This window comes from Miniopterus natalensis, chromosome 9 (genome assembly GCF_054644295.1).
Source record: "Miniopterus natalensis isolate mMinNat1 chromosome 9, mMinNat1.hap1, whole genome shotgun sequence".
NCBI lineage: Eukaryota > Metazoa > Chordata > Mammalia > Chiroptera > Miniopteridae > Miniopterus > Miniopterus natalensis.
The window spans coordinates 58736401-58749675 of NC_142089.1; the positions used below are offsets into that span (position 1 = coordinate 58736401).

General features: G+C 40.4%; 1 protein-coding gene across 2 annotated transcripts in view; it reads right to left on the reverse strand.

Moving 5' to 3' along the window:
* DIPK1A (divergent protein kinase domain 1A) overlaps positions 1-13275 on the reverse strand; it is an 89054-nt gene that overhangs the window by 5000 nt on the left and 70779 nt on the right. For both annotated transcript variants that reach the window (XM_087820591.1, XM_087820592.1), the window contains exon 3: positions 993-1100. In XM_087820591.1, the coding sequence (XP_087676717.1) occupies positions 993-1100 (108 nt within the window). The remainder of the gene's footprint in view (positions 1-992; positions 1101-13275) is intronic.

The following is a 13275-nucleotide window of genomic DNA, read 5'->3' on the forward strand; positions in this document are numbered from 1 at the left end:
TTAATCCTCACCTGAGGATGTTTTTTCCTTACTTTTCAGAGAGAGTGGGGCGGGGGGGGAGAGAGAAATATCGATGTGAGAGAGACACATCAATTGGTTGCCTCCTGCATACATGCCAACTGAGGCTAGAGATCGAGCCTGCAACCGAGGTATGTGCCCTTGACCAGGAATCAAACCTGGGACCCTTCAGTCCTCCAACTGATGCTCTAACCACTGAGCCAAACTGGCTAGGGCAAGAATCTTTAGGCTTTTCTACATCAGGTCATATCATCTGTCAAGAGAGATCATTTTACTTCTTCGTTTACAATTTGTATGCCATTTATTTCTTTTTCTTGTCTAACTGATCTGCCCAGTGCCCTGACTGGGAATCAAACCTCGATCTCCTGGATCATAGGTTGATGCTCAGTCTCTGAGCCATGCAGGCCGTGCTAATTTATATTTCTTTGAATGATAAGTGAGGTAGAACATTTTTTTTTCCATTTTGTTTATCAGTTGCTTACAGTTCTTCTTTCATGACTTAGCTCATCCTGTCCTTTAGCCCATGACTGTAGTTTAATTTTTCATTCAGGTATGAGCTCAAATGTTATCTTAGAAAGGTCTCCCCTGATCACCTGCTGTACCAGCCCCATCCCCTGCATTCTCCATCAATTTGCCCTATGTATATCCTTATAAAACACACTACATCCTATAATTATCTTGCTTATCTATGAACTTTATATTTTACAACCCTCTGGGATAATGTAAGATCCACAAGGGAAGTAATCTTTTCTATCTTAATCACCACTGTAGTCCTAGTAACTAAAACAGTGCCTGGACTACACTGGGAATAGGGGATTAATAAACATCTGTGGGATGAGTGATCAAAGCATACAAAATTGGAATATATAAAATGCCCTAAAGCTCTGGCTCAAGAATTCTTTCAATGATGCTTTAGTTGAAGGTAAAATTAGCATGTGCCATCAATCTGGAATGTTTATTTGTAATGTCCATACCTGATTGTTGGGCTTCGTTGACAAGCATTTTCCAAAGTAAAGAGTTTCTGTAACACAAAGGCTATTACATGCAGGCCCATCAATAACTCCAGTCTTGTACTTGTCACACTAAAAACAGGAAATAAGAAGGTAGTTAATAGAAAAATGTGCACACGAAGAAACATAATAAAGACACCTTAAAGAGATATCTACATTCTTTAAGAGAAGGTTCCACAATAAAAAGGACTCGGGCTTTGGATTTGGCGATCTGGATGTGAACCCAAGTTCTGTTCCTTACCAACTATATGAAGATGAGAGACCTTGTTGCGACTAGGGTGCACACAGAACTCTGAAACGATTTTTCCCACTTAACATGGTCTGAGATGGTATAACACCAACTCTCTTCAAGATAAAGACACCCGCCCCAGCTGGGTGTGGCTCAGCGGTTGAGCATCGACCTAGGATCCAGAAGATCGAGGTTCAATACCCAGTCAGGGCACATGCCCGAGTTGTGGGCTTGATCCCCAATCAGGGGGGTGCAGGAGGCAGCCGATCAGTGAGGACTCTCTCATCACTGATGTTTCTGTCTCTCTCTCCCCTTCTCCATTCCTCTCTCTGAAATCAATGAAGATATGTTATAAAAAAAAAATAGAGATACTCTGTTTTATTTATTTATTAACTTATTATTTATTTATTTATTTTTAACTTCAACTTTATTGTCGAAAGTATTACAGATGCCCCCTTTTCCCCCATCGATCCCCTCCACCCGGCATCCACCCCTGCCCCCCCAGGCCTTCTCCACACTATTGTCTATGTCTATAGGCCATGCATATATGCATATAAGTTCTTTGATTAATGTCTCCCCCCCACTCCCCACCCCCATCTTCTCTCTGAAATTCATCTGAATGCTCCATGGCTCTATATCTCTCTATCTATTTTGTTCATTGGTTTATTTTGTTCATTAGATTCCACATATGAGTGAGATCATGTGATACTTCTCTTTCTCTGCCTGGCTTATTTCACTTAGGATGATATTCTCCAGATCCATCCATGCTGTCCCAAAGGGTAAGGGATCCTTCTTTTTTACAGCTGCATAGTATCCTATGGTATAAATGTCCCACAGCTTTAAGAAGACAAACAATCCAACTAAAAAAATGGGCAAAGGACCTAAATAGACACTTCTCCCAAGTAGAAATACAGATGGCCAAGGGACATATGAAAAAATGCTCCAAGTCACTAATCATCAGAGAGATGCAAATTAAAACAATGAGATATTACCTCACACCTGTCAGAATGGCTACCATCAACATATCATCAAATGACAAGTGTTGGCGAGGGTGTAGAGAAAGGGGAACCCTAGTACACTGCTGGTGGGAATGCAGACTGGGGCAGCTACTATGGGAAACAGTATGGTGTTTCTTCAAAAAATTAAAAATGGAACTGCCATTTGACCCAGTGATCCCACGTCTAGGAATATATCCTAAGAAACCCAAAACATCAATTAGAAAGAACCTATGCACCCCTATGTTCATAGCAGTGCAATTTACAATAGCCAAGATCGGGAAATAGCCCAAGTTCCCATCAGTAGATGAGTGGGACACACTATTTTTTAAAATGGCTCTGGTTTTAAAATAAATTTTAAAATGAAGTTTAAATTATCAAAATGTTTTAAAATAACAAAATAAAGTTACCTCTGTCATCCTTGAGCTCATCCAAATCCAAGAAATAAACTAGGGGTGGTGAACACACAATACAGTGTACAGATGATGTGTTCTAGAATTGTGCCCCTGAGGCCTCTGTTAACCAGTGTCACCCCAATAAAGTCAATAAAAAGAAGGGAAAAGAGCTAAAATTAAAAAAAGAAATGCAAACACTATCTTTGATAAAATAAGGTACCAATGTAACCCTAAGACACAATAAATGAAGATGGCCTGCCAAATTCAGTGAAAATTATACCAGAGTCCAGAAGAATGCTGTGATGAAATACCTGCTCTGATCTCAGTTCTCAAGGCTGGCAAAACACTGCACAGGTGATACATGTGAGGAGAACCATCACTCTGGTTTGTAATGAAGGTTTCAGGGGCACAGCTGTGAAACTTCCAAGGACTATTTGGCATCCTGAAGCAGCAGGGCAAGGCAGTGCCAAATGATAAAATTCTGAAAAATGTTATCTACGTTGGAGGTAGTCTCTTAATAAAATAGGGGCCGAAAAACACTACATCATGAGCATCTCCGTAGTTGCTAGGGAGATACACAGACTAAGCCAATCTGTGTGTCTTTGTCCCTCTGTCTCACCTTTTTTTTGTTTTGCACACACTACACACACACACACAAACTCCAGGCAAAGCAGCTTCACTACAGGCTCGGTTCATTGCACCAGCTGCTTCCTACAAATACTTGGTAGTGAGTAATAATAAAAAAACCCCAAGCATGGCCTTGGCTGGTAGGGCTCAGTGGTTAGAACGTCGGCCCTCTTGCACATAAGGGTGGAGAGTTCTATTCCTGGCCAAGGGCACGCACCTAGGTTGCAGGTTCAGATTCCTGGCCTTGGTCAGGGAGTGTGGGGGAGGCAGTCAATCAATGTGTCTCTCTCACATCAGTGTTTCTCTCTCTCTCTTTCTCTACCTCTCCCTCCCTCCCTTCCACTCTCTCTGGAAATCAATGGAAAAAATATTCCAGGGTAAGGGTTAACAAAAAACAAAAAGAAAACAAGCATAAGATTTGCACAGCAAATCTACAAGAAAAGGGAGGAAAGGAATAGGAAAAGCAAGTGTCAGATAAATACATTTTCCGGAAAAATGCTTATAGATGCTATGCGTCAGGCACTGTTCTAGTGCTATGCTTTTATGATGATGGCAACGACCCATAGAACCTATTATTATATCCACTGTAAAAATAAGGAAACAGAAATACCTGCTAAGTCACTTGCTCAAGGTCACACAGCTACAAAATGGTAACGCCAAGATTCTAACCTAGGCACTCTGGTTCCAGAGCTCATTCTCTTAAGCACTGCTGTATACTGTTTAGAAGGCTAATGCTGTCCTAGTCAGTTTGGCTCAGTGGTTAGAGCATCAGCCCAAGGGCTGAAGGGTCCCGGGTTCGATTCCAGCCACGGGCGTGTACCTTGGTTGCAGGCTTGATCCCCGACCCTGGTAGAGGCGGGTGCGGGAGGCAGCCAATCGATGTGTGTCTCTCACATCAATGTCTCTCTCTCCCCCCTTCCACTCTCTCTGTAAAGCAATGGAAAGAATATCCTCGAGTGAGGATTAAAAAACTCCCCAAAAACAAAAAAACCCAGTATGTTAATATTATAAACTATGCTAGTAAAAGTAATACAATTAACAAAAATAAAAAAGGGGACATGTAAGAAGATGGAGTGTGGCAAAAGGATGTTGATTTCCTAATCTGTACTATCCATGGTCAAAAGATAGCATTTATATCTAATAAATCAATTTACAGAGACAGAAATACTATATTCAAAAGTACAGAGATGATCACTAGAAGAACTAACAATAATATGTTGATTAAAATTAGGTGGAATAAAGAAGATGGGATGAATCAAGTATAATTTTATCATGGCGTATAATAGGGAATAAACAGATGTGGTCTAAAGAAATAGGGGATAAAGCACATTTTAAAAAGTTATAGTACAGTCCTGGCCGGGTAGCTCAGTTGGTGAGAGTGTTGTCCCCATAGGCCAAGGTTGCAGGTTCAATTCCAGGTTAGGGCACTACAGGAATCAACCAATGAATGCGTAAGTGGAACAACAAATCGATCTCTCTCTCTCTCTTTCTCTCTCCCTTCCTCTCTCTAAAAGCAATAAAAAAATTATAATATAAAGCTAATCACTAGAAGAGCTAAAGACAATACAAACCTTCCTAAAATACACAGCCTCTGGAGAAAGATAGAAACCAATCTTTAAAAACAGAAAGTAAGTCACAAAATGTGATACAGAAGTAAATCATATCTATAAATGTCAATGGGATAAGCTTACCTAAATAAAAATATCCTGAGAAAACAGTGTCAAAAAAGTTGAAAATAAAAGATGGTACAGACACATCAGCCAAAAGCAGAGATTCGAAGATGAAGATCAGAGGAATTCTCTCAGTTATAGGAACACAACCTTTTATTTTTATTTTACATTGGTTAATTCCCTATTTCTGCTTTCTTTAGCATTTTTTTTCTAATTTCTTGAGTTTTTAATTCATCTGTTTTATTCTTTGCCATTTATTAATGTAATTAAGATTTTATATTCTTCTCTAAACGGTTCTTCAATTTTATCTTTAGCTTTAGTTTCTGATTCATTTTATTTTTATTGATTTTAGAGAGGTGGGAAAGGAAAGTGAGCCAGCAAAACACTGATTTGTTGTTCCACTCAGTTATGCACTCATTGGTTGAGCCTTGTATGTGTCCCAACTGGGAATCGAACCCACAACCTTGGCACATTGGGAGAACACTTTAACCAACTGAGCTCCCTGGCTAGGGCTCTGATATATTAAACTAAATTTAACTAAATTAAATTAAATTTATTTATTTTATTGATTTCAGAAAGAGGAAGGGAAAGGGAGAGAGAGATAGAAATATCAATGGTGAGAGTCTTTGATGGGCTGCCTCCTGCATGCCCCCTACTAGGGATACAGCCACAACCCTGGCATGCGGCCTGACTAGGAATCAAACCATGACCTGCTGGTTCATAGGTCAACTCTCAACCAGTGAGCCACACCAGCTGGGCTCTGATATATTTTAAAATACATATTATTATTGTTATTTCCTACATACTTAAAATTTAATTTGCACTTTCTCTTTGACTCAATTAAAAGAATATTTAAAATTTTACAGATAGATTTTTGTTATTTCAAGTTTTATTGTATTATGATTGGAAAATATTGTTTCTGCCATTTCCACTAAGTGAAATATATTAAGGTTTGGGTCTAGCACTTCCAAGTTTGCTGTGTGGATAGAATAGCCCTGATAGAGATGAGAGCCCTGCCCATGTGCAGAGTTAAGTGCCAACACCTCAGGACTGTTGCCCTTTGGCTGTCATCAGCAGAGAGGTTCCTAGGTGAGCTCTTGACCATGCCTGCTTTCTCGTTCAGACCTGGCTGCAACCAAGAATATTAGGTTTCATCTTCATAGGAGGAGCAGAGAGATAGTTCTTAGACTCAAGTTTAGGGGGACCACACAGAGAGATGCTCAATACTTTCTCCCCCAGGTCAACTTCTAGTGATGTTTAGAAAATGCAGAACCATCTGTTGGGTATTTTTGCTTGGTACCAGATGTCCATCAATTTCTTTGGCATGTTGTTTTTATTGAGGCAAAGGCGGTGGGAGTTTTGAGGCCTTATTTAGGAGCTGGGGTGACACCTCCTGCAGATACAGTTTAGAGTTCCCAAGGAATTAAGATGGCATACACCACATCCTCTGACCACAAAGAAATGAGAAATCAACACTAAAAATCTTATAAAAATAAACACAGACATGTTTGAAAACTAAAAAGCATGTTCCTAAATAATTTTTGGACTAATCACAATGGAAATGCAGAATATCTAGAACTGAACAACAACAAAGGTATACATTTCAAAACCTGTGGGATGCAGCCCTGGCTGGTGTGGCTCAGTTGGCTGAGTGTTGTCCCAGGCACTGGTTCATTCCTGGTCAGGGCACATGCTGGGGTTTCTGGCTCCATCCCCACCCAGTAGGGGGCGTGCAGGAGGCACCGATCCATGTCTGTCTGTCTGTCTGTCTGTCTCTCTTCCTCTCCCTCTCCCTTCCTCTCTCTCTCAAATCAATAAAAACATATCTTTTAAAAACCTGTGGAATGCAGCTAGCAGTTCTTAGAGGGAAATTTTCAGCCTTAAAAACACTAAAGAAAAAACAAGAGACAATATAGCTAGCACTCAACTACAGAGGCTTAAAAAAACCATTGTTATTATAACAATAACAGAGTAAGCCCCCAAAAGAAGTAACCTCCCCCAAACCCACAGAAATTAATGGGGGGAAAAGATCAATGATACCAAAAGCTAGTTCTTTGAAAACTTTAACAAAAGAGATAAACCTTTTAGCAAGAGTGATCATGAGAAAAAGAGGCACAAACAAAGGTGACTAGAGAAGAAAGGGTAAATGACAGTGAATAATATAAACAACTCCATACATTTGACATAGAAAAATATAACTAATAAAAAAGATGCAAGAAGAAGCAGAAAATCTGAATAAGACTAATAAACATTTTTAAAAAACTGAATCAGTAACAAAAAATATCAGGTCAAGGTGCAGTCTAGGAGGACCTCAAGGTGCAATAGAAGATTTCTATAAGAGTGAAAACCAGGTAACAACATAAATGTCTATCAAGAGAATGGTTTAATAAATTGTGGTATACTTATACAATAAAATACTATACAGTAATTTAAAATGAAAGAATTTGGCCTATACACATCAAATGGAAAAATGCTGAAAATAGTTTCAAATGGAAAAAGTTGGAGAATATGTGCAGTTTAGTATCATTTATTAATGTTTAGGAACATACAAAACAATACTACATATTGTTAGATGGGCTAGGTATAGAAGCCCAGGTACAAAAACTAGGGTACAGAAACTCACCAGGGCAGGAAGCCCCAGATGCCTAGCAAGGGACGAACCTGGGAAAACAAGAACCTTGTCCCCCAGGGTAACCGATCTTCCCCTAGCATATCGCTGGTCCTGCTGTTTAGACCCCCTGAGCCCTGAGCATTTCCTTCCTAAAGGTAACATCTAGGCCTCAGCTGTATTTTAGCTCCAGGCCCAGATAAGCAGTCAATGGCTGACTCAGGACCAGATAAGATACATTAACTAATGGCTCCTACCCTGGCACTGATCAATCAGTGGAGACCTCAACCCTGAGAGAGCACACCTGGAAAGCTGAGGAATATTCTACTGAGACCCTCCCCTGAGGCCTCCCCTAAGATTCCCACCTGCAAGAAAGAGATAAATACGCTCAGGGCAGGCGAAAGGAGCCAGCCTGCGCTCCCTACTAGGGGAGCAGCCAGCACCATCTCCAGGAGACTTGCAAGCAGGGGAGCAATGGGCAGCGGCAGCTCGTCCGGGGCTCACCCCCTGAACCTGTCCCAAGGCCCCTTCTCTCTCTGACTTCTCAGGGAGCCAGAGCAGCCCAGCCTCGGTTCTCCTATTGCTTCTATGCTCTTCCTTGTCTCACTGTCCCAAGTATATTTTTCCGCCACCATGGACCCAATACCCTTTGACTCAGTGCTGGGTAGCCCTTCCCTTTGGATATCCCATCCCCTCTTCATAAATTTGATTTTCTTTATCCACCGTCTGAGATCGCTGTTTAGCCTGCCCGCGTACCACCGACCCTTACCTTTCACATATTTATACACCCAGACACGCAGTGAAGTTATGAAAAGGTGATGGCAAGGACTCCCACCAAATTCACGATGGGGGTTACCCTGAGGAGGAGGCAGGAGGCTATCAGGGGAGATAAAGAGAGCTTCAACTGTACTGCAATGAATGATTTTTTTTTCTCTTCATTTTAAAAAGGAAGCAAATATGGTGAAAGGTTAACATTTGCTAGTAGATGGTAGGTACGTGGGTATTTGTCATATTGCTTTCTATATGTCATCACTGTTCTAAGAGCTTTTCATGTGTATCTCTTTAATTTTTACAACCTCCCTATGAAAGATGTATTTGCATTATCTCCATTTTACTGATAAAGAAACTGAGGCAAGAGAGGTGAAGAAGAGGTTAAGAACCTTGCAGAGCAGGTTAGTGGTACTGAAATCTGACTAGCCCAGACAGTCTGCCTCCAGAGCCTGAGCTTTTGGACCATTGAGGTAAAAAACCCCAGAATTCCTTCTCCTGGAGAGGAACATGAAGAGCAGGCTTAATAAGGGCTGGGTCAGATGCTGTCACCAGTGCTCCTACGAAGGGGATCTGGTCACACTCATTTCCTCTGCACAAGCAACTCCAAGCAGGGCCAGGACTTTACACAAATGTCTGACATAATCAAATGCATATAAAGAGCACTTGCTGAATGGATGGACGAATGAAGTGCATTCTGGGTTTTTATCCAGAAACGAGGCATTTTATTATGAACAACTATCCCCTTCAACTGTGCTCATCTGTGGCCCCTGAGTCCTGAGCAACACTTTATCCCTAACTCTGCCCGGGTTCAGATTTAAATGTGACCCTTTTCCCACATTACCCATCTTCCAATGAATAATCTTTAGGTTGTGTGTTTCCTGCCTGAGCCTATATTCTTCCTCCCTTCTTTCCTTATGTCCCCAAACCTAGCATCATTTATGTTCATGTTATCTTCCCTGGTAGGGAGTAAGATGATCTGAAGGCAGAGACGAGGTGTGAGTCCTCCCCTCACCTTTGGGCACCTCACTGCGTGTGTCTGGGCGCGCGCAGGCTAAGCAGCCGTCCCAGCCGGGCGTGTAAGTTTCATCTGAACTTCCTCTCCCCTCTAGCAGAGTTTGGTATTGCAGTGTCTGGTAAATGTTTATTAAATAACCACCATAAAGAACATAGTGATTTTGATTTTAAAACCTCATTGAGAATAAAATTAATACTTTTCCATAAAATTTAAAAACAAACAAACAAAAACTAACCAGTACCTTATCAGTACACTGTTAAGCAGCGAAGACAAGTCCGGCTTTCAGCTACAAGAATCACATTCTTGTTTTGAGAAGGCCTCAAGCCAAGCTGCATCAAAGAGGCAGTCACAAAGAACAGGCTCTTCAACTTGTGGCTTCCATCCCCGACCAAAAGCAAATTTCCCTGATGCTTGTATGAAAAGGATGGTTAGCCACGCACTGTTTTGTTTTGTTTGTCAGACAGGGCCATACCCAACTATAATTACTGTCAGTAATCTGATCTTCCAACTAAAAAGACACAGAGATGACAAAGAATGTTCAACTTTACAAAAGGAAACTCAGCAGAAAACGTAAAAGGTTTTTCCTTCCCTAAGATTATTTTATTACTACAGTTTTACAATATACCCTCCTTTGCTTGCACATATCTTGTAGTGCCAGAAGATGGCACCCTTTGGCTAAATTTTACAAAACCCATCTAAACTGAAGGAATAACTTCAGGAAGGATGGAAATTGTACCACAGGGGCAATGGCAATGAACAAATGCATAGTACTGGGTTTTAAATAATTTTATAATATTCATGTTCTAATAATGTATTTGAGGCAATCTTATCAATTTCTCCTTATTTAGAAAAAAACAGCAGAGTTGGGTTCTCAATAAAGCCTGAAAATATTCCAAGTCTCTAGTCAGCATCCTGTTCCATGCCCTACAGCAGCGATTTAAAATTGTCACCATTCTCTGCACTCTTAACTGCATCTGCAATGTCTCATTTCCCCGCCCTCTCTCTTGACTTCTCTTTCTTGGCCATTAACAGAGTGCTTATTGCACTCTCTCTTCCTCTCCCTGTCCACACACACACACACACACCCTCTCCACTCTTTCCTTCCCTTCTGTTACAATGTCTCTAGTGTACTTTAAAATTCTTCAGCATACACAGTGCGGTGGCGGTGGCGGGGTGTGTGCGGGTGAATTTGCAGTCAGGCGCCTCTGTGGCCTAATCAGGGACGCAGCAATGGACAGGTGCTCAGCTAGCGCTCTAATGACGTAAAGGAAACCCATGCTCCATGTCTTGGTCAAGATTGATCCATTTCTGCCCCGGCCAGTATGGCTCAGTTGGTTGGATGACCCATGTTGGAGGCAACTGATTGATGTTTCTCTCACTGATGTTTTTTCTCTCTCTCCTTTCCTCTCTCTAAAATCAATAAAAGACATTTTTAAAAAGACTGATCTAAGATTTGCTAATTAGCAAATTATTGGTGAAATCTGTGGCCCGTTAAATATCATGGTGAATGTTAGAAATGGCTATTGGTGCAATTAAAGGTATTTAAGATATGTGAGTTGGCTAAAATATGAGATATTCCCTACCCTTTTACAAAAAGGGTAAAAGAACCAGTTGAAGCTATAACCTTTTTTAGGGAGGTTTTACACAGAGGTTCTCAAGCTTTAGGTAGCTTCAGATCTCCTGGAGGTCTTGTTAAAACACAGACAGCTGAACATCAGTCTCAGAGTTTTTGACTCATTGGTGGGGCTGAAAATTCGCATTTGTAGCCAGTTGCCAGGTGATACCAATGCTGCTGGTCAAAGAGAGACCTTTTGAGAATCACTGGTTCAGAATTTCTAGTTCCTTGGTGCTCTTATAAGGGTAACACACTTGCCTCTGGAGTGTCATTGCTTCTCCTTGAGCAAATCTTTCATGCAAGTTGACAGAGCTCCTAAAATGACAGTGAACTTCAATGAGTTTACAGACTGATTATATGGAATGTTTTGTGACTGCTTGCAAAAAGATATGTGCTGAATAAATGCCTATATGTGCAGCAGAAATCACTTTCATATTATTTGGTTGCATGGCAGTATTAATACTCACCTATATCAAACATTTTCAGTGGTTGCCATTATCTTTCAAAATAGAATCTAAGGAGCATGCATGACCAAAATGGATTTGGTTAACTTAAATTCCCAGCCAAAAGGTAGAAGCAACCCAAGGCTTCATCAGTGGAGGAATGGGTAAACAAAATGTGGCATATACATACAATGGAATATTGTTGAGCCTTAAAAAGGAAGGAAATTCTGACATATGCTACAATATGGGTGAAACTTCAAGATATTATGCTAAGTGAAATAAGCCAGTCACAAAAAGACAAATACTGTGTGCTTCCACTTATGAGGTCTCTAAAGTAGTCAAACTCATAGAAACAGAAAGTAGAAGGGTAGATACTAGGTCCTGGCAGGGAGAAGGAATGGGAAGTTGTTTAATGGGTATAGAGTTTCAGTTCTGCAAGATGAAAGTTATGAAGATTGGTTGCACGCAATGTGAATATACTTAACACTACTGAACTGTACAATTAAAATGATTAAGATGCACTATGGAAAACAGTATGGACATTCCTCAAAAAATTAAAAATAAAACTACCCTATGATCCAGCAATTCCACGTGTGGATATCTATGCGAAGAAAATGAAAACACTAACTCAAAAAGATAAATGCATCCCCTGTTCATGGCAGCATTATTTACAATAGCCAAGATCCTGGTTTTGTTTTGTTTGTTTGTTTTTTGCTAAATCTAGCAACATTATTTCTAGTCTCAATCATGTGCTTCTTGTTTATTTTTCCATATCCTCTAGTACTCTGTATGCATCATCAGGGAGGGGACATGTTTTATTGTGTATCTCCAGGTTCTAGCACAGGGCTGGTAAGCACAGAACTAAAATGGCATGGTGTTTTCATACTGGTTTGTTTCTTCTAAACTGGCTTTCCTCCTTAGTCTCTCTCTTTTTAAAAAAATATGTTTTAATTGATTTCAGAGAGAGGAAGGGAGAGGAAGAGGGAGAGAGAAACATCAATGATGAGAGAGTCATTGATCGGCTGGCACCTGCACGCCCCCCACTGGGGCTTGAGCCCGAAACCCAGACACGTGTCCTGAACGGGAATCGAACCCTGATCTCCTGGTTCATAGGTCAACGCTCAACCACTGAGCCACGCCGGCCTGGCTCACTTAGTCCCTTTACTGCTTCTCAGGAATAACGCGAATGATTACAATGATACCACTTGTCTCAGGATCACATGACTATCACATGACATAAGAGTGCAGCGTAACACATGAAGGCCACCAGAAATGCAGTTATAATTTAACCAGTAAGATCATACTTAGAATAAAGCTTATATTTGTTAAGATTTGAAGTAAACTTGTTCAGTAAATATTTTTCTATAAATTCACAAAAGATTGGTAGCCTAACTCAAGATGGCACAAAGGAAGACTATACTTTTCTTCCAAGGAAAAAATTAAGCTTGTACTTTAAAAACAGTAAGTTCCAAGTGGACTGGTCCCATATAGTTTAAAATTATGGATAATGGAACAAAATGAACCTTTGGAGTCAAATAATAATTGATCCTAAGCAGATGCAAACCTAAATGAAAGTGTTAGTTATGTACTACTATCTAACTGGACCATGGTTTCCAATGTATTAAATTTAGTATAAATTTAATATAGTTAAATTTATGAGCTAAGTTACGCTAGTTGTTTAAAGCAACAAACCATCATCTCTAGAAATTATATCTTAAAAGAGACTGTAATAAAATTTAGAGGCTCTTTCATCTCTTAATGCTTCAATTTTAAAGCACGTGCTCATATAATAGCCACAAAGGTTCAGCAGAATGGCACCGAGATTTCTCATTAGTACCCAGGTAGAACCTCACTCTGATCATAGAGGAATGTGCCAGAA